The sequence below is a fragment of the Sebastes fasciatus genome, chromosome 20 (assembly GCF_043250625.1).
Source record: "Sebastes fasciatus isolate fSebFas1 chromosome 20, fSebFas1.pri, whole genome shotgun sequence".
Taxonomy (NCBI): Eukaryota; Metazoa; Chordata; class Actinopteri; order Perciformes; family Sebastidae; genus Sebastes; species Sebastes fasciatus.
Genome location: NC_133814.1, coordinates 960,023 through 985,000, shown reverse-complemented (window position 1 = coordinate 985,000; position 24,978 = coordinate 960,023). Strand labels below are relative to the sequence as shown.

At 43.5% G+C, this 24,978-nt stretch overlaps 1 protein-coding gene across 1 annotated transcript in view; it reads right to left on the bottom strand.

Moving 5' to 3' along the window:
- fasn (fatty acid synthase) overlaps positions 1 to 24,978 on the bottom strand; it is a 58,755-nt gene that overhangs the window by 32,869 nt on the left and 908 nt on the right. Inside the window, 9 exon segments of the mRNA XM_074620449.1 lie at positions 1,613 to 1,800; positions 3,635 to 4,100; positions 4,407 to 4,541; positions 4,633 to 4,748; positions 6,706 to 6,828; positions 7,863 to 8,063; positions 8,338 to 8,511; positions 8,645 to 8,797; positions 15,659 to 15,794. Of these exon segments, the coding sequence (XP_074476550.1) occupies positions 1,613 to 1,800; positions 3,635 to 4,100; positions 4,407 to 4,541; positions 4,633 to 4,748; positions 6,706 to 6,828; positions 7,863 to 8,063; positions 8,338 to 8,511; positions 8,645 to 8,797; positions 15,659 to 15,785 (1,683 nt within the window). The 5' untranslated portion in view covers positions 15,786 to 15,794.

The following is a 24,978-nucleotide window of genomic DNA, read 5'->3' as shown; positions in this document are numbered from 1 at the left end:
TAAGGCCATGAATTCAAATCTTCTGGTTGCCAATGTTTTAGGGTATTTTGCAATTTGCATGTGTTAAATGATTAATTAGGTTTTATACAGCTCTGTTTTAATGTGCCACTTAGGTTGTTGCTACGATGCAGTCTTTAATATGATTTGTATTATTTAGGATTTTCTAATTGCATTTCTGTTTAATCTGATTTCATGTTATGTTGTTTGTGTGAAACTATCTGGGCCAGGACACGCTCATCTCACAGCTTATACAACAATGCACACACACAGCACCTCTAAAGATCCCTGTGTGAGGACATCAACTTATAGATAATAAGACAGAGGAAAGGAAAAGAATATAAATAAGATGGATGCAAATTTGGCTATCAAAATTAGAAGTGGCAAATTCCAGACACACTAACTATACGGAAGTCGTACAACAGCACACACATACTGAGCATCTAATGGCATTGAGCATCTTCTCATCTCTCTAGATCAGTGAGTCTCTGTCCTATACAACCATACTGTATGTGTATGTGATAGGGATGTTCAACCGTTTAACCGTTAACGGACATTAAGCATTTTAACAGATTAACGCTATCGGTTAAAACGGTTAAAAGAAATGTTAATAATTAACTCAAAAGCTGAGCGGCTCAGAGGAGCGGCTCGTCTCTTTAAGGAGAAAAGCTGGTCCACCTTAACAGCCCACCTTAAGAGGCAGAGCCGGAGTTGCAGGATACAGGAAGTTGGCTCTGGTCTCCGGCTCTCTTGAGCAGAGCGGAGGAGTTGTAGTTTCATAGCATTTATTCACCGACAAATAAACTGTACACACACTGCTACACCTACGATCACAGCTAGAACGCCACCAACAACCTCACACTCACCACCAACACACACACACCGACACTCGTTAAAGTTACGCCGCGCTGACAGACTGTATGTGTGTGGCGGCGGCGGCGAGCAAGAAGCCTCCGGCAATGCTAGAGCTGCTAACGTAGCACAAATACACACACTGTTTATCGGACAATCGCTAAAGTTAATCCGGGCAGACAGAGTGTCGTTCCGCCGGGCAGACACACAGCTGACAACCTGCTAAACTAAACTAAATGTGCAGTGGAGACTTTTACTGGAAAGTGGCTGCATGTCCGCGACACTACACGCAGCATCGTAGCTGCTAAGTTAACGCTCCCGGACGGTGAACTGGAGACTCAGTTGTCTGTTGTGCTCCTACATTGCAGCTGGCACGAGGCACAAATCTTGTCGGTCGAAGGTTAATAATCGGTTAACGAAGGTCGGTTATCGGTTAAGAACATTTTTCAAAATGAGCATCCCTAACTTCTATACAACCAGAGGAGTCGCCCCCTTCTGGCTGGTACAAAGAATGCAGGTTTAAGGCACTTGAAATCAGGATAAAGCCCTTGAGATACATCATCTCTGAGATGAGAAGGGATATCTGTCAACTCAGGGGGACATGTGGAGGTTTTTAGATTCCAAATCTGTAACTTGGTAAACTACATTGAAGAACAAGTCAACATAGTTTACTTCAGCACAGAAAAGTCCCGCCCTGTAGTCCATGTCACAATGACACCGATTTGTCAGGGTTCCCCCATCAAACATGGCGTCTCTACTCTACCTGTATGGCGGCGAGGCCAACAAAGGCGTGAACGGTGTCCTCAAAAGTGGCTTCGTCTGCGTCCATGAGTAGGCGAGACACAACCAGGCCGGTGTCCTTCAGGGCTGCGTCTGACCGCAGGATGGACTCTCTGAAGTCTGGCAGCTGCATGAGACTGCGGCCCATACCGCCCCACTGGGTTCCCATACCTGTCGATACAACACACAGTCACACACACCTCACTGAACAGAGCCATCCGTCATCAACAGTCCCATTCCAGAGCTCAAGAGTTATTATTCTTTCATCAGGAAATATCACATCATTAATAGTAATTCATATCAATGTTAAAGGGACTGTTTGTAAGAATCAGAAATGTCTTGTTAACAGCGACACCTGTGGCCGTTAAGTCAACTAAAGTCAGCATCCTGTTGCTCGTGCTTGTGCTCGCTCTACATAGACATGAAGGAGCATCGCTCAACACAGCGAGGAGACACACGTCAGCTAAAAGCACAATATCACTCTATATTTCAGCTGCTTGGCAGTAATGTTAGCTGACCAGACAAAGGTCTCTCCATGAATCAGTGCTGATCCTAGTGTTGGCTTTTCCTGCCTCAGACTCCCGACCGCGGCCGGAGGGAACAGGGGAGACGCCGGAGTTTTGGTCAGAGACGATAACGTTTCTCTCTGCGGAGCCCCGTCACTTCACAAGACACGGGAAACCTCTGTTGGTCTGGAGGAGCTGCAGCAGTTATTTCTACACAAACGTCCACTGAACATTCACTAGATATTCTCAGAGATAAACTAACTCTTCTGCAGTGTGGAGTGTGCGCGCATGGACGTGAGAGGTGGAGCGAAAGAGTGAGAACGAGCGCGGTGTGTGAGTGAAGGCAGGCAGAGGAGCAGAGTACAGCAGAGACTCCGGTCCTGGAGATCAAAGCTACGGTCTCCCCCGCGTCCTCCGACCGCGGCCAACACTGTTTAACAGACGGGCTTCACTAGATACAACCAAGAGGTTTTGGTGCTTCACTGTAGTTTGTGTTGGAGTCTGAGTCTGAACAGCGGAGAAACACGCGAGCGCACATGGGACACCGACCCGGATTGATTTATACGTGTAAGAAGTTACCAACAGTCCCTTTAAATAGTAGACAAATTACAGTAATCCAAAGCACACATACAATAGTTGTTAAATGCTACTCAGTTCTACAGAAACGTTTAATGGGTCGGTTTCTCTCCATGCAGATCATTTGGGTTTTATTGGTCCAGGTTTACAGATATTGTCTATGTGATTTCTGGTTTTCCCTCAGTACAACAGAGGAATGGAATAACACCTCTTTCCACAAACTGTGTCCAGATATATTCTGGATGATCCACAAACTGTGTCCTGATATACTCTGGATAATCCACAAACTGTGTCCAGATATATTCTGGATGATCCACAAACTGTGTCCTGATATACTCTGGATAATCCACAAACTGTGTCCAGATACTCTGGATAATCCACAAACTGTGTCCAGATATATTCTGGATGATCCACAAACTGTGTCCAGATATATTCTGGATGATCCACAAACTGTGTCCTGATATACTCTGGATAATCCACAAACTGTGTCCTGATATACTCTGGATAATCCACAAAGTGTGTCCTGATACTCTGGATAATCCACAAACTGTGTCCTGATATACTCTGGATAATCCACAAAGTGTGTCCTGATATACTCTGGATAATCCACAAAGTGTGTCCTGATACTCTGGATAATCCACAAAGTGTGTCCTGATATACTCTGGATAATCCACAAAGTGTGTCCTGATACTCTGGATAATCCACAAACTGTGTCCTGATATACTCTGGATAATCCACAAAGTGTGTCCTGATACTCTGGATAATCCACAAACTGTGTCCTGATATACTCTGGATAATCCACAAAGTGTGTCCAGATACTCTGGATAATCCACAAACTGTGTCCATTGGGAAAAAAGTCCTTGTAAAACCCTCTGACGTGTTGATCTATAGATAATAAAAACCCCACTTGTTTGATGACTCACCTGAACAGACGTACCAGAGCGGCCGGGCAGCGGCCTGCCCCTGCTGCACCTCCGTGGTGTCGCTCTGAGAGCCAATCACAGTGTAGCCTCGGTAGGGCATGCTAGCAGTAGGAACTCCTGATACCTCATTCAGCAGAGACAGGAAGCTGTCATCTGCAGTGTGTTCCACCCCCTTTTGGAGCATGGCCTTCACCGCGGCCTCTGTACGGCCACAGGCCTGCAGCAGCCTGGGGATCGTCCTGGGCGGTGCAGTCGCGGCGGCGGCTGGTTTCTCAGCTGGACGAAGGATCACGTGAACATTTGAACCTCCAAATCCAAAGGAGTTGATGCCTACGATGCCGCCACGGACGGGGATAGGCCGGTCGACGACTTGAACCCGACCGTCGCTGAGGGCTGGGATGTCGGGGTTAGGAGAGTTAAAGTGCAGGTTTGGAGCCCAGAGTCCATGCTCCAAAGAAAGCACCACCTGCAACCAATACAGCACAAACAGATGAGATACAGAGCACAATCTTATTAAATAGCTCATAATAATCCCTATAAATGGCAGATGTATCCTGCAGGTCAAATCACTGTAATACATTTCTCACATAAGTATATCATCTATGTGTTGTGTCAGCCACAGTCCAGCATGACTAGAGGAAACAACCACGGAACCCTGCTCAGTGCAGGTCACTCATATGACTGTGACAGAAACTGTTGTTGTTTGCATCCCTCTAAAAGAAAAAATAGGAATCCTCAGAGCAGCCAATCAGAGGAGGGCTGTCACTCTCACCTTAGCCAGGGCGGCCAGACCAGAGGCCGGTTCGGGATGGCCCATGTTGGACTTGGTGGAGCCAATGAGCAGAGGCTCTCGCTTTGATTGACAGAACACACCGACGATGCCATTCACTTCCTGTGGGTCTCCAACCTGCATGTAGAGAGCAGAGAGCAGAGGTGAGACCCTCCTGGCGAGTCCCATTAGAAGACTTCTCAATGACCTGACTTCTGTGTGCACTGACCTTTGTTCCGGTGCCGTGGGCTTCCACGTATTCCACCTGCTCGGGAGTTATATGGGCCTCCTGGTACAGAGAACTAACTAGCCTCTGCTGCATCTCACCTGAAGGAAACGTCACACCTGAGGGCACCAAGAGGAGTGTGTCAGGACCAGAACTGCTACTGTACACACACACACATTCACATCACAGATCTGAACCAACAAAGAGCTTCCTGTGATGCGTCCTTTCAACTGTTGTTCTCTGTGCAACAACACTGCTTTAACAAAGACGAGGATTTATTACAACATGAACTGGATCTTTGAATCTCTGGCCATGTTAACTGCGGTGACATCACTGAAATAGAGAGAGTCAAGACACACGAGCAGTCAGGTGATCAAAGGTTTATCACCTGGGAGGTGAACCTGAAGTAATGTGGGTAATAAGTACAGTAGGTGAAGGCAGCGGAGCCCGAGGAAACCAGAAACAAGACTCAGTCAAAACCCAGTATAATGCTGGACCGTTTATGGTCATTATGTGAATTTGTGGCTAAATTGTTACACCAATAGTCAGTGGTCATGTCTATTATGTTTTGTGAACAGTTTTTTCCACTTATATCTTAATGTTTTATTGAAAGACAACTTATAATGAAGCAAATGACATTCAGTAATAGTAAATGGTAACATTTACTAGTCAGTATATTATACATTTTATACAAGGTGAGAAGGTATTAGCATGACATACAGTCTGCAAGGTTAAAAGTATTTCAGTTTTTTATTAAATCATGTGTATCAAAAGCATTCATCATATAAGTGGGGTGTAACAATATATACACACTTCACTAAAGTTTATGTCATCACTGACGTTGTTGCTGCCGTATTTATTCCTAGATGGAGTGTTAATGGAGCAGCTACAATGTTGGCATAGCCTGACAGTGATCGATCCAAACTCCATTCAGAAAACAAGCATTTTAAAAGTTGTTTGCTTGTTGTGTTGCAGACAGACCTGACAAAGCATGAATTCAGACTTTTTACTAATCAGCATCATTATGTAGTTATTCCAGCATCACTTTTGATCCGTTAACAACAACGTCGCTGCTGTATTTATGCCTAGATGACGTTATGTTGAGTGTTGATGTAGTAGTATTTCTGCATCATTTTGAATCGTATTGCAATTAAATCACAGCACAGTCTGTTTATTTTGGGTTCATACTGCAGTAGCGACGTGTGGCTTGCTAGATACAGATACAGTATGTAAATACAGCTCGCCGCCAGGTGACGTTATGAACCCAGACATGACGGCGTTTGGTTTGCTGACATATCTGGGACTTCCACAACATGTATAAAGCAGCAAAAGTGGTTATTTCTGGAGGAAAGTGAGGTGAAAATGTGCTTAGTGCTTAGTGTGAATGTACGGTAACACAATACGAAGCACAACATAACGTAACTTAAACGAACACAAACAACAGCACATGTTTTACAACAGCACTACGTAATGATACATTGAACCACTGACACGCTCCCCACAAAACATAAACACAGAACTGTTCTCCGCCTTTTCATTTTGAAAGAGCAACGACCAACGAGGACACGCCAACAGTCAGCTGACCAATCCTGTAACTTCATCACTCAGTCAGTCACTCAGTGACAGACTTCTGCGTTTGTAGGGCTGGTCCTCTGCAGTCCAGCCAAAAACCAGAGAGCTCCATGGAGCTCCCCATCAGCACAACCCTTCACCTGGCCCTCTGAACCAGCAGGGGGAGCTCTACCCTCTCCTGTCATAATGGACTTCATGCAGAGCATAAGGTTAGAGGAGAAGTAAGGTCTCCTATCAATATAGAAACAATCGTATACTTCCCAAAAACTCCAGACTGACACGGCCTTCATTACAGCATATCCATCGCTCAGTACTCAGTATAAATACTGATCCTTTGTTGAGTGCAATCACTCCATGTCATCTTTTATACCAACTAATGTGTTTATGCCACACAATTAACTGATTAACCGAGAGATTCATTCAGAAATGTCTCTATGGATCATGTCCCCGTCTCATCCTACAGTATGAGTGTGGAGCTGGCAGGCTGTTAGTGTGCGTCCTCACCCTGCTCTTTGTATCCGTCTGTGTTGTTGCCAGCGTTAACCACTGTGGCGTAGACCCTTTTAGCCACCGACCGCTTGGTCAGCAGCACAGCCACTGCTGCCTCAGAGCGGCAGTATCCATTTCCTGGCCAACAAAACAATAGAAATATTAACTTTATATTAGTATACACACACACACACATACATATGTACACACAAATGTAAATAATACACAATACACAGTTAAATCAATATGACTCTATGGTCTATGGAAACAAGCTTCCAGATAAAAGATGTCCACATCTGCTGATATTAAAAGATTGTTACAGATTTGATAAAGAGTGCTGTGCAATATTTCAAAGGGGACCTGAAGCACATTACATTTTCCTTGTGGTGCTAAAAATAAACAATGTTATTATTTTTTTGTCAGTTTTATTCATAAATAATGTGTTTAATAATATTTTATTCAATTTAATGCTTAAATGAATCAGCTAGCCAGTCGAGGTCCAGTACTGCTGGACTCTGCCTTTGAGGACTTGGTTCTCAAATTCTAAAACTATAAGATAATACTTAATCTGAGCCTAAACAAGAGCCTGCCTGAAAGCAGCAGTGGGTAGAAACGCTCACTATATCCTGACAGTAGTGCATGAAACAGGTAACCTGCCCGCCGTCTATAGGAGCCGGCTGTCAATCACTCGTGAACTCCGACCAAATGGTCAAACTAGGCAACGCTGATTAATTATGAATCAGTATTCTGTTTCTGTAATGTCTATTTCTCTCCTCAGATGTTCTCAGAATCATCTTGTAGTGTACTGTTTAGCTGTAAAATGAGAAAGTTTGTGACCCGGCAGCCATGGTAAGATCAGCTGAGGAAATACCAAGCACCGCCCCCCAGCTGGATCACAGCCAATAGGAACGCTCTCTCTCTCTCTCAATAAAATGCCATGAGGAGGAGCAGAAGTGTAGTTTTCTCTCAGAACACTTGAATTACTGGAATTTTTGATGATGCTAAAAATATACTGCCGACTGCAAGTTGAAGGCGTATATGAGATAGTGAGAGATGCCAGTAAACAAGATGAGCCGGAGGTCCCCGGCCGGATTCAACCAGGGCACTCTGCTGCACATGGTTGGCGTCTAAAACCACAAAGCTACATGGACCACGCCGCTTCTTTCTTTTACCTGATGAGTCGAAGGATTTGCAGGTCCCCTCTGGACTGAGCATGCCCAGTTTCATGAACTGCACCGAGGTGTTTGGCTTGAGCAGCAGGTTGACCCCCCCCACCAAAGCGGCATCACAGTGGCCCTGGCGAATGCCGTGGAAGGCGTTTTCTAAAGCCAGCAAGCTAGAAGAGCAGGCTGTGTCGATGGCGGTGCTGGGGCCTGGAGGAGAGGAGAGGAGAGGAGAGGAGAGGAGAGGAGAGGAGAGAGGAGAGAGGAGAGAGAGGAGAGGAGAGGAGAGGAGGTGGATTAGATCTAGAAACCACATCTGCAGTAACTCAGTAATAGTGCATGTCGCTCTACATTTATTTTGATAACAGCACATGTTATGAATATTTCAATGTGCATCTCCATCATGATCCAAGTCTGCTCAACATCAGACCAGCAGCCAGAGATTGAGAATGTATGCTGGAGCTGGCTGTGCGTGCGTACATACCGCTGAAGTCAAAGAAGTAGGAGAGTCTGTTGGCCAACATGGCGCGCTGGCAGCCCGTCATGCTGTAGCCCAGGAGCTCCTCTGGATCTCTGCTGAACGCCTCGCCAGCCTCCGAGCCACTCACCCCGATGTAGACGCCCGTCTTACTGCCGCGCAGCGTGGCCGGGTTCAGTCCTGCATCACAACATGTCACTGTTTCATCAGCAGGTAATAAACTCTTTCTGAAACTAAATCTGACTTGAAGAAAAGTTGACGGAAAAAATAAAAAAGACAAGTCAGTCACAAACATTTACTGTCCTTTCCTCACCTCCATCTACGATAGCCTCGTAGGCTATCTCCAGCATGAGACGGAGCTGGGGGTCCATGGTGTTGGCCTGTTTGGGGTGGACTCCGAAGAAGGCTGCATCGAAGTGGCTGATGTCCTTCAGTTTACCGTTCCTCTTTGGGAGACCGTGCAGACCTAGAGAAGAGCAAAAGTAGAGACAAGACGTTGTTAAAAGAATTCCCCACACAGGAAGTGGTTGTGTGCACACTGCAGTAGAGAGAGGGCAGAGTTTGGCCCAATTCCAACCCCCCCCCCCCCCCCCCCCCCCCCTACCTACCTACTTCCACTCCGTTTGCGAGTTCGTGTGGAGGGTCCGCCATATTAAGTGCCATTCCAAACCAATCAGTGGGGAGTGGAAGTGGGTTCTAAAACCCTCCAACAGCGAGCTGCATCGATGCCGACTAACCAGCTGCCCTTACTGACGACGTGCAACGCCATTTAGTGTTCGTCATGGAGCACGATCCAATGTCAGTTCTGTGCGACTACCGGTACGAACATTTACTGTAAACTGCTGAAACTAAGAGAGACATTTAATTTATTCTACTCTATCGTCATACAGACGTCAACAACATAAAGTAAATAGAGTGTATTTAGGATCAAATATACCCTTCACCAGTCTAGAAAACTGTAGACATGTTCATTAGATTGTGTGTGTATATATATATATATATTTACACCTATCAGGAGCTAGAGCCCCATCATTTATTATATGTTCAACTGTGCAATACTGATTTAACAGTGCAATAATTTAGTGCAATAATCCAGCTGTGCAATAATCTGGTTTACACTGGCATTACCACTGCATTTATTTATACTGAACATTATTATTTTATTTTGTATTATTATTAACAACATTCTTGCATTTTTATAAATGCATGCATTTATATTATTTGCATATATCTTATTTTTCAGCGGTATTATTTGCAATGTCGTTATATATATTTTTTTATTTATATTTTCTTATGATTTCCCTATTTTATATATTTATATTTATATTCTAGAACGGGAGCAAAATGTAACTCAATTTCCCCCGGGGGATCAATAAAGTATTTCTGATTCTGATATTTAGTTCCTTGCCGGAGAGAGGGAAGTTTGTCCCAAAGTGGCTGCTGTATTTCTACCCTTCAGCTTAAAGAAGGAGCTTCACTGAGCTGTGAGTGTGACTACAAACAGAGTTCACTCCACCACGGAGAGGGAGGGTGGAGGGGCCGGATTGGAATTTGGCCATAGTATCACACATGAGGAGGCATCATCACATGTGGGACCCTCTATAGGCTGAACAGGCTTTTTGTTTCAGCACCAATAAAAGAGATGTCACACAGCGAAGCCGAAGAGGAGGACAGACCCTTGTCCCTGTCGGCTGTTAAATAATACAAGCACGTCTACATTGTCAGGGTTGAGTTGTTTGTGCAGTTCTTACACTTAAAACCTTTAATAAAAATGTGGCCGGTGAGTTTAGTAAAGGGTAACGTTGCAGTGAGGACAGCAGCCACAGTGAGGGGATGAGGGGTTGAGATGAAGAGCTGCAGTTGACAGTACTTTTCTTCAGTGTTGTGCAGGAACGTGCTAAAAGAGCTCTCACGGATACTGTTCTGTGCGCTCTCATCACATGCACGTGCCTGGTTTTTATTTATACACATTAATTACAATGAAGCAGTCGTTGGCTCTTGAATCTCAGGCCACGCAAAATCTGTATGTTCCAGCTTGCAATCGTTTTTTGAACCACTGTGACATCACTGAGCCTGCACACTGAGGAAGTCGTTAACCCAACCTGGTTACTGCTGTACAAACAGACAGCAATGCAGCCAATGTGAACTTCAAAAGACTATATTTTACTCTGAGTGGGAACCAGTTTACCTCTAGTTGCACATAACCAGCTTGATGTACACTATACTAATTCCCATTTTCAGTTTTTTTTGTTCTCCGTCACTATGCAAGGACTCCTTCAGGCCTCTGGTTGCTTTCTCCGTGTCCCTTTCTAGTGCCCCTTCTCTCCCATGATGCCTGCTGTGTGGTCTCAGCAGCGTCAGCTGGACCAGTCCGGCTCTTTCAGCATGTGAATGTGTGCTCAACATGGTTGCCAGGCACTGAGGGATCAGGCTTTTATTCACGGAGAGGAAAAAAACTGCCAGCTAGAGAGGGAGTATTGGACAGAGTGGGAGAGCAGAGACACGAGGGAGGAGAGCAGAGACACGAGGGAGGAGAGCAGAGACACGAGGGAGGAGAGTGGGCACAGATGTGAAGTATAAAAGTAAAATAGGAGTAGGGTAGAATGATATGGGCTCAATCCCATGGACCCATACAGGTATATTCAGGGAGACAGTATGAGGAAAATAATGTTTTTTTTAACATTACAGTATGTAAACATGTTCTAGTAGAAACACAAACTACAAGTATGAACCTGAAAATGAGCATAATATGGGACCTTTAAACCCTGAACCCTCAGGGACTTGACTGATGGTTGACTGGGAGAGGCTGCGAGGGCTTGAATGAATATACAGTATATATAAAATATAATATTATTATAATATGAATGGGACAGCACTTTATGGCGACATATCACGTTACCTTGACGACGTCAATTGTGGATTTTTATTTGACTTTTTGTTACTGCCTATTTGAACGTCTTCCAGGCCTTACCAGAGGAGAGGCAACTATCAAAATATCTATTTACTTGTTTTTGTCAAACTTCATTAAGCAAAATTAAAACAACTGGCTGATGAATTTATTTTATTTATTTATTTCTCTTTTTTAAAACTGCATTGTCAAAAAGTAATTTTAAATTTATGAATTCATTCATGTTTTTTTTTTTTACTTATTGACTGTTTCATGGTGTTTTTGTAAATCCCTTTTTATTTTGAACTATTTATTGATGGATTAATATTTCATTTAAAAATATTTTTATAATTCTTCTTTTTATTGCATATTAAAATATCAAATGATGAATTATTTAGTAATTTAGTCCATTTATACATAGTTTAATAAATCAATTTGTAAACAAATTTATTAATGTCTGTTTTTATTGTACAATTAGTTATTAATCAATTAAATGCTTTATTACCATTTCTGTGACTCTTGTGGTCCTCCGTACTTAAATCCTTCATGATAATGTTTCTTATGCCTGGCTGAACACCGATGTGCCCTCCTCCTTGTTTACCTTTTTAATGCTTCCCCTGGTAACCATGGTAACCATGAATTGTAGGTAATTTCCTCCGGCTGAAGGACGTGGCGATTTGACAGCGGGACAGCCCTACGGCCTCCGAGTCTGTCCGTCTGGGATTGGGCCATGGAGCACCAACTGTTGGGGGGTGAAACTGCTAACTGCTGATACTCCAAAATCTGGACCACCTAGTGCTCACTGAAAGTGGTACTAAGGAAATGAGTAAGGCCGTGTTCAGACCCAGTTTAGCCCTGTCTGAGGCCAGTCCAGCGACGAGGCCCAGGTACCAACACAAAGGGCTCCAGGGAACAAACGCAGGGTGGTCCTGCCACACAAAGTGGGGTCATCTGACCAATCCAATACACGCTGCAAACGCACACTGGCTTTAACATTTACCTGACATTAACCTACATTTTCCCACTACCCAGTCAAATGATTTCTCTGGTCAGCCATCTGATATAAAATCACCATTAATCAGCTGACAGACACAGAGCCTCAACAGCAGCCCTCTGTACTGATGGCTGTCTGTCAGCTGTAGGACACATACAAACACGTCATAACACTCCAGACATCATAAATGTTTACAACTTCACCTGCTATGATAAGCATCCAGGCGACACAGTGAAAAGACTCCATTATCACTTTAAAGTGACAACAAGAGTTTTATCTTATCAAAGAGACAGATAAGAGGTCATCACAACTCTGTCAGTATGTTAGTGACTAAACAACGACTGACTGAGGAACATAGAAGGACTGAGGCCGTTACTACCAAGCAGGATTTGGCCTTTTTTGTTATCTTTATATATTCAGGGGAGGTTCACTGAGAGCAATGCTCTCTTTTACAGGAACACCCTGATCTCATTCACACAGTTACACATTCACACCTGGACGTTGCCCAGTACAACCACAGTCTGATCTGCTGGTCACTGAGCAGCTCTACTGGAGCAGTTGGGGTTAAGGGCCTTGCTCAAGGGCACATCAATGGTGGTAATGAGGGAGGGGCAAGCGCTGCTTTTTCACTTTCCCCACCCAGATTTATCCTGCCGGTCCAGGCGATTGAACCAGCGACCTTCCGGTCTCAAGCCGGTCTCAAGCTCACTTCCGCACTGCCCAGTTAGTGAGGTAACTTCAGGGTTAACCTTTCAGGGTTTTTCGTCCTACGAAGATGGTTCACTTCTTACCGGAGTATATCACCATGGTAACTAATCCAGACTAAAAACAACACAGTTTAAACTGACAGATGCAGGAAGGACAGCTGGCTGTATGCTGTGGGTGATTACCGCTCTGAATTATATTTATATTTATATTATACTATACTATTATATTTATATTTTTTATATTTATTATTTTATATATATTTTTTTTACTTGGTCCGCTTCACACCGCCGGAGACGGGACGCAGCTGAAAGAAGGCTGAAATAGTCATACACGCCGCATTTTTTTCTAAATGGGCCTAATGAAATGTAATCCATTCATCCATAACACATCTAAAAGCTATTTATATCCAGACAACTATATCTGACTTAAGTCTATAAGTGTGTTGATTTACGCATTCACACATCGGGTTTTTTTTCTTTCACCAGCTGTCCTTCCTGTATTTGGCAGCTTTTTAAATTTTAGTCTGGATTAAGTGTTTAACTTCTTGGTCTAATATAGTTTACTCTTCCTTTGTAAAATGTGCTGCTCTGCCTGTCTGTCTGTAAATCAGTAGACTTGTCCATGTCTGTGATTGGTCAGATGCTGCAAACACCGCCCGGTTCATGTGAACACGCTCACAGCCAGACTGAGAAACCCTGGGTTGATTTATCGAGTTGTTAACCACCGCCGTAGGATCGCTTAGTGGGATCTCGGTTGTTAGGGTTAGTGAAGCCAGATAACGAGGAGATACCCTGTGTATGTTGAACTCTCTTCGTAGTACAGGCCTCTGGGTGGATGGATACACTGAGTTTGAGGAACATGTTGTCAACATTTCTTGATAAAAAGCAACGTTATGTTATTATTATGTTTTTTGTTTTTGTAACAGTTAAAATAATGAGATCCATCTGTGGTTACCCCCGCCCTACCGCCACCTGTAGATCAGTTGAATAGTGAGCAATCACTGGCAGGAATGTGTATTATATCACCCGCGTGGACGCACATGCGCGTGCGTCATCTAGCGTGTCATTCAAAGCGCTAGTAGAGGTCAAAAACTCTCCACCTTTCACACACAGACACAAAACTGATATTGATCTTCTTGTCTTGATCCATATAAAAGTTAATATGTTGAACTATTCCTTCAAGTGATTGTGGTTAGGGATGTTCATAATTAACCGTTTAACCGTTAACCGACATTAAGCATTTTAACCGATTAACGCTATCGGTTAGAACTGTTAAAAGAAATGTTAATAATTAACTCAAAAGCTGAGCGGCTCAGAGGAGCGGCTCGTCTCTTTAAGGAGAAAAGCTGGTCCACCTTAACAGCCCACCTTAAGAGGCGGAGCCGGAGTTGCAGGATACAGGAAGTTGGCGCCGGTCTCTGGCTCGCTTGAGTGGAGTGGAGGAGTTGTAGTTTCATAGCATTTATTCACCGACAAATAAACTGTACACACACTGCTACACCTACGATCACAGCTAGAACACCACTAACAACCTCACACTCACCACCAACACACACACACCGACACTCGTTAAAGTTACGCCGCGCTGACAGACTGTATGTGTGTGGCGGCGGCGGCGAGCAAGAAGCCTCCGGCAATGCTAGAGCTGCTAACGTAGCACAAATACACACACTGTTTGTTGGCCAATCGCTATCGTTAATCTGGGCAGACAGAGTGTCGTAACGCCGGGCAGACACACAGCTGACAACCTGCTAAACTAAACTAAATGTGCGGTGGAGACTTTTACTGGGAAAGTGGCTGCATGTCCGCGACACTACACGCAGCATCGCAGCTGATACGTTAACGCTCCCGGACGGTGAACTGGAGACTCAGTTGTCTGTTGTGCTCATACACTGCAGCTGGTGCGAGGCACAAATCTTGTCGGTTAACGGTTAATAATCGGTTAACGAGGGTCGGTTATCGGTTAAGAACATCTTTCAAAATGAGCATCCCTAACTGTGGTGAATCAATCAGAAAGGGACCGTCGCGTGTCCTCGGCAGGTTGGGCCATAGTTGGCCTCCTGCTTCTCTTACCAGTCCTCCCTGCGGTATTATCTCTCACTAAACTGATCGGACTAATTTGTGTCAACAAGTTAACGTGAACATTCTTCAATAACACAGAGACTTAAATCTGATGTTAGATCAGGTCAGCCCAGTTTTCTACTTTACTACATCTGTAGGCTGCAGCTCTTTCTGTTGATACAAGAAGGGGCGACTGAATAGATGTGTGTGTAAAATGAATACTAAAACACTCCTGCAACACAGTCCACTTTTTTCTTATTTTCTCCAAACTCCTCAAAAAGGCTCATTCAACTGCACGGCCGCTAGTTTTATTTGAAGTCCTGTAATATTATCAGGCGGCAGTGTGTTACTTATTTCTACACATTTGACAGTTGAGATGCTGTGCTCTCGATCCCCTTATTTCCTGACATGTCTCTACGGTTATCTAATATAGGCATAACATGGAAAATATGAGAGGAGACCCTGACAGGTCCTGTCATCCTGTGTTGTTGTGTGTTGGATTAACACGTGTTAGTCGTTGATATCCTCAACGACTAGAACCACCACACGGTAAAGTTATGGTGTATTTTAAATTGAATTACCACCCAACCAGTCCAAACTGCCGTCCTTTATTCCAGCACAGAGACGCATGTCTGACCCTGAACAATCAGTCAAATCCAGCTTCATGAGGGGTCTCACCTGGTGTCCACCGCCGGTCGTCCTCCGTCACCATGTCCACACCATTGATGAGGTTTTCCCAGAATTCCTCCAGGTTGTTGGACTCGGGCAAACGGCCCGATATCCCTGCTATGACTATCTCATCCATGCTGAATCACTGTGAACAGAGAGAGAGAGATATGTCAACAATATGAGTGGTACACATTTTATACACACTGCGATGGATGTGATCAATACAACATCAGCTGATCCAGTCAGGGACAAATCAAGTACTCAATTCAACTTGGCATTTTCTATACTAGAGACCAACACTGCAGCCGCTCCTTTCTAGCCACTATCTGGAATAATGTGTGCTATCAGTGTACATCAGTGGAACAATAATCACCAGCATGCTAGAAATCATCCAACCTGACCTCATTTGAATTTCTGACTTTCCTTAAGTTCCGGGGCCCGTCACTAACATGCCAGCTACGATGTAGAGGAGATGGTGTCCCCTCCTTCACTAATCAAAACAAACGTCCAACCCATGCATGAGCATGTGAGAGCCCCGGAGGACTCACTACAGATGGATTTGTGAAACATGACCCTGCCACAGATTTGCATTGCTTTCAGATCACTTTAGTCCAACAGGCCCCTGGTGTCTCCTGAACAACACTGAGTTTAACACCAACAACACAAATGATGTTGGCTCCTCAACATTCTGCACAAACAGTGTCTAACCAACTTTAGTTTAGTTCTGCCTGAACAAGAACAGAAACTAAACTACTCCACTATTCTACCCTGAATCTGTAACGGTTTACTTTAACTGAAGTCAAGCTGTAACCAATAGCTAAAGCTTTTTCTAAGCCTCCTTTCTGGAATACCATACTGTAGAATAAATGTGTTTATTGGCAAAAAAAAATACAAATATATATATATATAGCATCTATATAGCATATATATATATAGCATCACTCACTGATATACTGTACAAAAAATACAGTCAGCTGATGGAAAAAGAAATATGTGGAATAGCTAAATGCTTGGAAATTCTTCATCACAGCAAAACATGAAATATGAAATGTCCCTGAGGCATTAATTCACTCTGAACGTGTTTCAGTATTGAAGCATATGTAATGATGTTGGCGTTGACTGGCAGGTTTGGGAATGAGGAGTCCCTCTGAGCATGCATGAAAGAGCACTTATAGCAGACAATGTAGTCTGCTGATAGTCTGCTCTGTGTACATGAGTGAGCATATTTATGTTGTACTGTGTGTGTGTGTGTGTGTGTGTGTGTGTGTGTGTGTGTGTGTGTGTCTTTGTTCCTTGTTTCTAGGCCAGGCCTTTTCGTGTCAGCAGACCCATCGACCAATGGGCTAGCAGCTTGGGAGACAGCCACTCTAAGTGAGAGCATGCCCCCCCCCGGGTGTAGAGCAGCTGTCCTGCCTCTGTCCTCAGACCCCAGCTCCCTGGTGCTGACGGTCCCCTAACATATCCTCATGTTCCATGTAGACAGAGAAATGAATGTCTTCGATCTATATGATGACGTTATAATGTCAATCCATACAAACTGGTGCAAGGCAAATAAAAGGCTCAAATTCATTTCAACTGTTGGAGACATTCTATTGTTGGAGGAAGTGAAGCTGCACTAACTCTGACTGACTGCTGTCAGATTACAGTGAGCTCCGGTTGCTGGTTAAAGGTCAGCACATCAGACTGATGGCAAGATTTTTTTTAATTGAAGTAAATATTTAAATAAAAATACAATCATTTATTTCCTAATGTGTTGTGTTGTGTTTTTATTCAAATAACCACTATAGAAGACAATAGCAAAGTACAGTCCTGTGTACACTATCCTCCCTCCCCCCAAAAATAGTACTCCCCCAGAAGCTACGGTGTAATTTGAACACTGTAATTTACCATACATATAATGATTTTTATGTAAAATATATCGAACATTGAATGACATCAGATCAAGAATGTTATTCCTTCATTTAGCGCAGAGATTTCAAAAGTGGCAGACAAAAGAAATCCTTACTGACCACAGTGGCAGGAAGTGAAAAAAGGAGGGCACTCTGTTTACTAATTGTCGCTGTCCACTGACAGGGGGGTGGGAGGGGCTGATTTAATGTTGCCACGGCATACTATGAAAGGAGGGAAGGGACAGCTATGTGGTCCTTCCGCCGTCTCCCAGTCCTCTGTCCCATCAACAACTCCATTTGACTGCATATGAGCAAATGACCGATTAACTGATGAACTTGTTTAACTGAGGAGGAGGAGCTGCGTCCTGTGTGTGTGTGTGTGTGTAACAGAGTGTGCACGTGTTGTCAAACTGCCTGTAGACTCATCTTACTATCTGAATAATGAGCCCTTTTAAATAGCAGGAAAATACTGCAGCAGACTTTAGACCAGGTTTTTGTTGGTCAATGTCCCAATCGCTTTCTGCTGCCTCAAGACAGCAATGCACCAACAATGCATCTGACCACACCTCATTTAAGACCAACACGCCCAGATGGGGACAAGCAGGGTCTGAAATTAGCACCTGCCAAATGTGGGTAAATTGATGGCAGTGGCGGGTGAAATCATCAGGACATCTGCCAATTTGGCAGGCAGGGAAAACACTAGAGATGGGAACAGAGGACCGTAGTTGTCTGCTTTCTTGGCATCGCATGCCTCCATGACCATTCAATTCCTCTTATTGATGCTTTCCGTCAGTTACGCTTGGGTGAAGGTTACAACGTTATCATGATGTGTTCAAATGTAATCTCGTAAAACGTAGTTTTTGGTGAGAAACTTGAATGAATCCAGTTGTTTGAAGGAGATGTTTTCACATCAATATAAAATAGATATTAAAGAGAGAATTATGACCTGTTTAACTTCCTAACAACTTAGCAAGATTTTTTTTAATCAAAGCAAATATTTAAATACTCAATCATTTGATTTGTGTTTTTATGCAAATAACCACTACAGATAACAATAACAAAGTACAGTACAGTACTGTGTACAGTACCCTCCCTCCACGGTCTAATTACAACACCTTAATTTACCATGTATATAATGATTTTTATGTGAAATATATGGAACATTGAATGACATCAGATCTAAAATATTATTCCTTCATTTAGTGCAGAGATTTCAGAAGTGGCAGATCAAATGTCTGAGTGGCAGACAAAAGAAATACTTGTCTGCTGCCACAGAGGCAAGAAGTGAAAAAAAAAAAATTTCAGACCCTGGGCGCAAGTACATTTGCTACTTACACAACGTGGATGCAAAAATGACAACTGCGTCGGTCTGAAACTAGCAATGACTGTTGTGCTGTGCGCTGCTTTGCGCCGGGTTTAAGATAGGTTCCTAAGTGTCTGACAGAGTGAGAGGCTCCCTGTGACAATTTCATCATCTGCCCATGTCCACAATGGTCTGCAGACTGTACGCACCGACAGCACATGTTAACAAATACTGTATGCAGCTCTGCAGTATTTACAGCTGTGTTCATGTCAGCTGTCCACATCTGTTTGGGAGTACATCAGGGCCTTTAGTCATTTTAGTATTAAACCAGCTCTGACTGGGGGATCCCGAGGCGTTCCCAGGCCAGTGTGGAGATATAATCTCTCCACCTAGTCCTGGGTCTTCCCCGTGGCCTTCTCCCAGCTGGTCGTGACTGGAACACCTCCCTAAAGAGGCGCCCAGGGGGGGGCATCCTTACTAGATGCCCGAACCACCTCAGCTGGCAACTCAAAGGAGTAGCGGCTCTACTCCGAGTCCCTCACGGATGACTGAGCTTCTCACCCTATCTCTAAAGGAGATGCCAGCCACCCTCCTGAGGAAACCCATTTCGGCCGCTTGTACCCGCGATCTAGTTCTTTGGGTCCTGACTATGGAGGGTTTCCTTCCATCTTTAAGATGGGGCCCAAGAGTCTTTTTTGACGAGGGCCCCGCATGGGCCAGCGACAGACTGATGGCAGCATTAAGGTAGGGCCCTATAGTTTCTGTGAGAACAGAATCACTTCAAAAGCTACAACACACATTCACTGACAGTTTGTCTAGCTAGCTAAAGTTGCTTGGTACGTGTGCGGGTAAAGAACACAGATCTCAGACCTGCTGTTTTCCTATAGTGTGTTCACGTTTTAACCATCAGACGTTGCAAGAGAGGTTTCCAACCATTATATGTAGGTTTCTAATAAAACTGTGCCACTGCAACTGTAGTTTGGAAAACCAAAGAAAAGAAAAAACAACATTGTCAAGAAATGACTGAAATAATTATTATTATAATATTATTAAATATGAGGGAGGGGGGCTTAGATCACAGGATCAAGGTGATCAAGCTAAATAACTCTGCACTGATTTATTCAGTTGCGTTTAGAAACTAAGTTACAGTTGGCTGGCTATGCTGAACGTATTTCTTAATGTTATATTATTAATACAGTTTCTTAATTTTTCCATAATCAGACAGAGGATTAGAGAAGATTTACCTCGTTGTTCACCACTGTTATTTCCTCTCCATCGCTGACCTGGTAATGTGGTACGAGTAAAGCACGCTACTTGTTCTGTTCTGTTGTTGGCTGCAAGAACCAACAGACTTCCATCATCTGAGGATGTGAAGACCCAGTGGACTAACTTCATTGTTCACTTAAATGTCCCCACAACAACTTGAAAACTCTCTCTCAATGAGGGCCAGCACACAGCGGGATTCAATCCAAAACCGGAGCTCAAAGATGGATCGATACCGACTGTCTGTGACCCAATAAGCTGCACGTACATTTTTCATTTTTATGTTGTTTTACTATTTATATTGCAGGTTAGCCTGTTGAACTTAGCGTTAGCATGTTGGCTAATGTGGCTAGCTTGGATTGTAGGCAGGCACACTGGCTGGATCAGTGTTGGAGTATGTCATACTGAGAGAGACTGTGGGAACATAAAGCCTCGTTCGAAGCAGTTAAATAGCGACAGCACTAGGCTGGATGTGGCTACTGGTTGTTTCTTTTTGCTTTTTGTGGAACTTTATACTGTGAGGCAGCGCAGCTGGCTTTGTTGTTACATGAAGGCCTCTTCTGTCTATTATTATCTATACTATGCATCACTTTCAAAATCATTTTATCGTAGAAAAAACACCATTTCATAATGTGGACGGCCAGCATTTACTGAGGACGGTGATGAATAAAGTGAAGTTAGAACCCTGATTTGCATGCATCATGTTTCTCCCCTCATTTATTCAGCTTTTTGTATTTCAGTTCCATTCAGCTCCGTCTACATTTGTGTGTGTCACTGGTGCATCAGAGGAGGACGACAAAAGGTCAAGTACAATAAAATGAGAGGAGCGTGAGAGAATGGACACAGCCAAAGTAACCCATAATGCACTCTGTAATGCTCTCAAAACAAGAAAACGTAGACAAGGAGGTGAGCTTCAGACAGTGCAGGATAATGGTAATATGAGGGATGTAACGGTAGTGTAAGGGATGTAATGGTAGTATGAGGGATGTAATGGTAGTATGAGGGATGTAATGGTAGTATGAGGGATGTAATGGTAGTATGAGGGATGTAATGGTAGTATGAGGGATGTAATGGTAGTATGAGGGATGTAATGGTAGTAGGTAGAAGCAGGATGGTCACAGTAAGACAGGCTGTCCTGGCCTCTCTGTGGCTCAGTAGCTGAAGGGATTTGGACTCCAGGATACACTGGCTGGGGATTAGACCTGATGTAGCACCTTCAGTACAATAGCTATCCTTACCTGACCCAGATCACAACACAGATAACACCCTGAACATGACTGAAGGCATAAGGAGACTATCTGCTAGCAGCAATCTGGGCTTATCAACACGCACACTGTACAGTTACTCAGCACTCTTTAAACTGTGGCTGTCCCCCCCACTGCAGCCTCACGCTGCTGGCAATCATTCCAACTTATACTCAACAAGGATGAATGGACGGATGTCACATGAGGAAACTTTACCACCAGTTGATAAAATGGTGACAACACCGGTGTTACCGATTACACCGGACATTTTGCAAGAAAAGATGACGCTCAATTTCTGTAGAGCACTTACTTTGATCGGTAACGTTGGATAACTGTGCGTCTGTCGTCTCCGGTTGGGCTTTCGCTACGCACACCGGCTGTGACCACTCGGTCCTCTGCACGGAGATTACCTCATTAACGTTATGGTTCCCGTAATGCATTGGGTTTAAATCCAAAATATGACCAAACAAGACGCTTTTGCTTGACACCAAATCCTCCGCCACCGTCTTGTCTGTCAACTCTCTCTCGTCCCGTGTGTCAAATCTGATTCCTGCTGCTCTGAGCAGATAATTAACCTATAATTAACAAAATAGGTGAAAGTTTAATTTCTATAAAAAAGCAAAACAACAATGTGGGCAAGTACTGTAATCGGTGTATGACCGAACACCGTGTAGCCACTAACACTGACTACCGCGACAGGCCTAGATGAGTGTCTGCATTGTCTTCTACAGGTATCCCTTATTGTATTCCTATCAGCCCTAACATTCTGGTTTTTAGACTGCTTAGCTCATCAGCATTACTCCACAACAAGACCCGACTTGTCACACAGCCTGGTGGAAAGAGCCTGAAGGTGGAAACAAAATGGAGACATACTGTATATACAGTATATATACTGTATGTGTGTGTGTGTGTCATTTATTATTATTATTATTATTATTATTATTATCAAACAGACATTTTATTTAGTGATTTGAGAAATTTAGATTTAAGGAGATTACCATACTTCTATTCATCAACTTCTATTTAGAAACATTTCTTAGTATGATGTTTTGTTGTTTAGTTGGTGACCAGATATTTTCTATTAGTTGCACTATGACAATGCAGTTGGAACTAAAGATGGTGGATTGTTTGTTTTCATTACCAGCCCCTGGCTACCACCACACCCACACACAGAAAATTCCTCGACCACATGTAAAAGAATTTATTCTCGTCTTTAAGTCGTCATGCTTGTTTTTCTTGTTGGTTTAACTCAGCCTTGTTGTAGCCAGAGACACTCTGGTACCAGTCAGTCAGTCCCTACACACGTTCTAATCTCAATGCAATGGCCTTCAGTTGGTCTGTTGTCACCCAGCTACAGTAACACACAATCAGTCAAATCCACCTTCAAACCAGAGGAAGGCAACACTAAGTTCACAACCTACAGCTACAGTAAGGCCCCGTTGGGTCCAGGATAGACCTAGCTACCCGTAGACTAGTAATCATGGTTTATCATCACTACCTCAGTGATCTAGCTACCCGTAGACTAGTAATCATGGTTTATCATCACTACCTCAGTGATCTAGCTACCCGTAGACTAGTAATCATGGTTTATCATCACTACCTCAGTGATCTAGCTACCTGTAGACTAGTAATCATGGTTTATCATCACTACCTCAGTGATCTAGCTACCCGTAGATTAGTAATCATGGTTTATCATCACTACCTCAGTGACCTAGCTACCCGTAGATTAGTAATCATGGTTTATCATCACTACCTCAGTGACCTAGCTACCCGTAAACTAGTAATCATGGTTTATCATCACTACCTCAGTGACCTAGCTACCCGTAGATTAGTAATCATGGTTTATCATCACTACCTCAGTGACCTAGCTACCCGTAGACTAGTAATCATGGTTTATCATCACTACCTCAGTGACCAAGCTACCCGTAGACTAGTAATCATGGTTTATCATCACTACCTCAGTGATCTAGCTACCCGTAGACTAGTAATCATGGTTTATCATCACTACCTCAGTGATCTAGCTACCCGTAGACTAGTAATCATGGTTTATCATCACTACCTCAGTGACCAAGCTACCGGTAGACTAGTAATCATGGTTTATCATCACTACCTCAGTGACCTAGCTACCGGTAGACTAGTAATCATGGTTTATCATCACTACCTCAGTGACCTAGCTACCGGTAGACTAGTAATCATGGTTTATCATCACTACCTCAGTGACCTAGCTACCCGTAGACTAGTAATCATGGTTTATCATCACTACCTCAGTGACCTAGCTACCCGTAGACTAGTAATCATGGTTTATCATCACTACCTCAGTGGTCTAGCTACCCGTAGACTAGTAATCATGGTTTATCATCACTACCTCAGTGACCTAGCTACCCGTAGATTAGTAATCATGGTTTATCATCACTACCTCAGTGACCTAGCTACCCGTAGATTAGTAATCATGGTTTATCATCACTACCTCAGTGACCTAGCTACCCGTAGATTAGTAATCATGGTTTATCATCACTACCTCAGTGACCTAGCTACCCGTAGATTAGTAATCATGGTTTATCATCACTACCTCAGTGACCTAGCTACCCGTAGACTAGTAATCATGGTTTATCATCACTACCTCAGTGACCTAGCTACCCGTAGACTAGTAATCATGGTTTATCATCACTACCTCAGTCACCTAGCTACCCGTAGACTAGTAATCATGGTTTATCATCACTACCTCAGTGACCTAGCTACCCGTAGACTAGTAATCATGGTTTATCATCACTACCTCAGTCACCTAGCTACCCGTAGACTAGTAATCATGGTTTATCATCAATACCTCAGTGACCTAGCTACCCGTAGACTAGTAACCATGGTTTATCATCACTACCTCATTGACCTAGCTACCCGTAGACTAGTAATCATGGCTTATCATCACTACCTCAGTAATCTAGCTACCGGTAGACTAGTAATCATGGTTTATCATCACTACCTCAGTGACCTAGCTACCTGTAGATTAGTAATCATGGTTTATCATCACTACCTCATTGACCTAGCTACCCGTAGACTAGTAACCATGGTTTATCATCACTACCTCATTGACCTAGCTACCCGTAGACTAGTAATCATGGTTTATCATCACTACCTCATTGACCTAGCTACCCGTAGACTAGTAATCATGGTTTATCATCACTACCTCATTGACCTAGCTACCCGTAGACTAGTAATCATGGTTTATCATCACTACCTCAGTAATCTAGCTACCCGTAGACTGGTATTCATGGTTTATCATCACTGCCTCAGTGATCTAGCTACCGGTAGACTAGTAATCATGGTTTATCATCACTACCTCATTGACCAAGCTACCTGTAGATTAGTAATCATGGTTTATCATCACTACCTCAGTGACCTAGCTACCTGTAGATTAGTAATCATGGTTTATCATCACTACCTCATTGACCTAGCTACCCGTAGACTAGTAACCATGGTTTATCATCACTACCTCAGTGACCTAGCTACCCGTAGACTAGTAATCATGGTTTATCAGCACTACCTCAGTAATCTAGCTACCCGTAGACTAGTAATCATGGTTTATCATCACTACCTCAGTGACCTAGCTACCCATAGACTAGTATTCATGGTTTA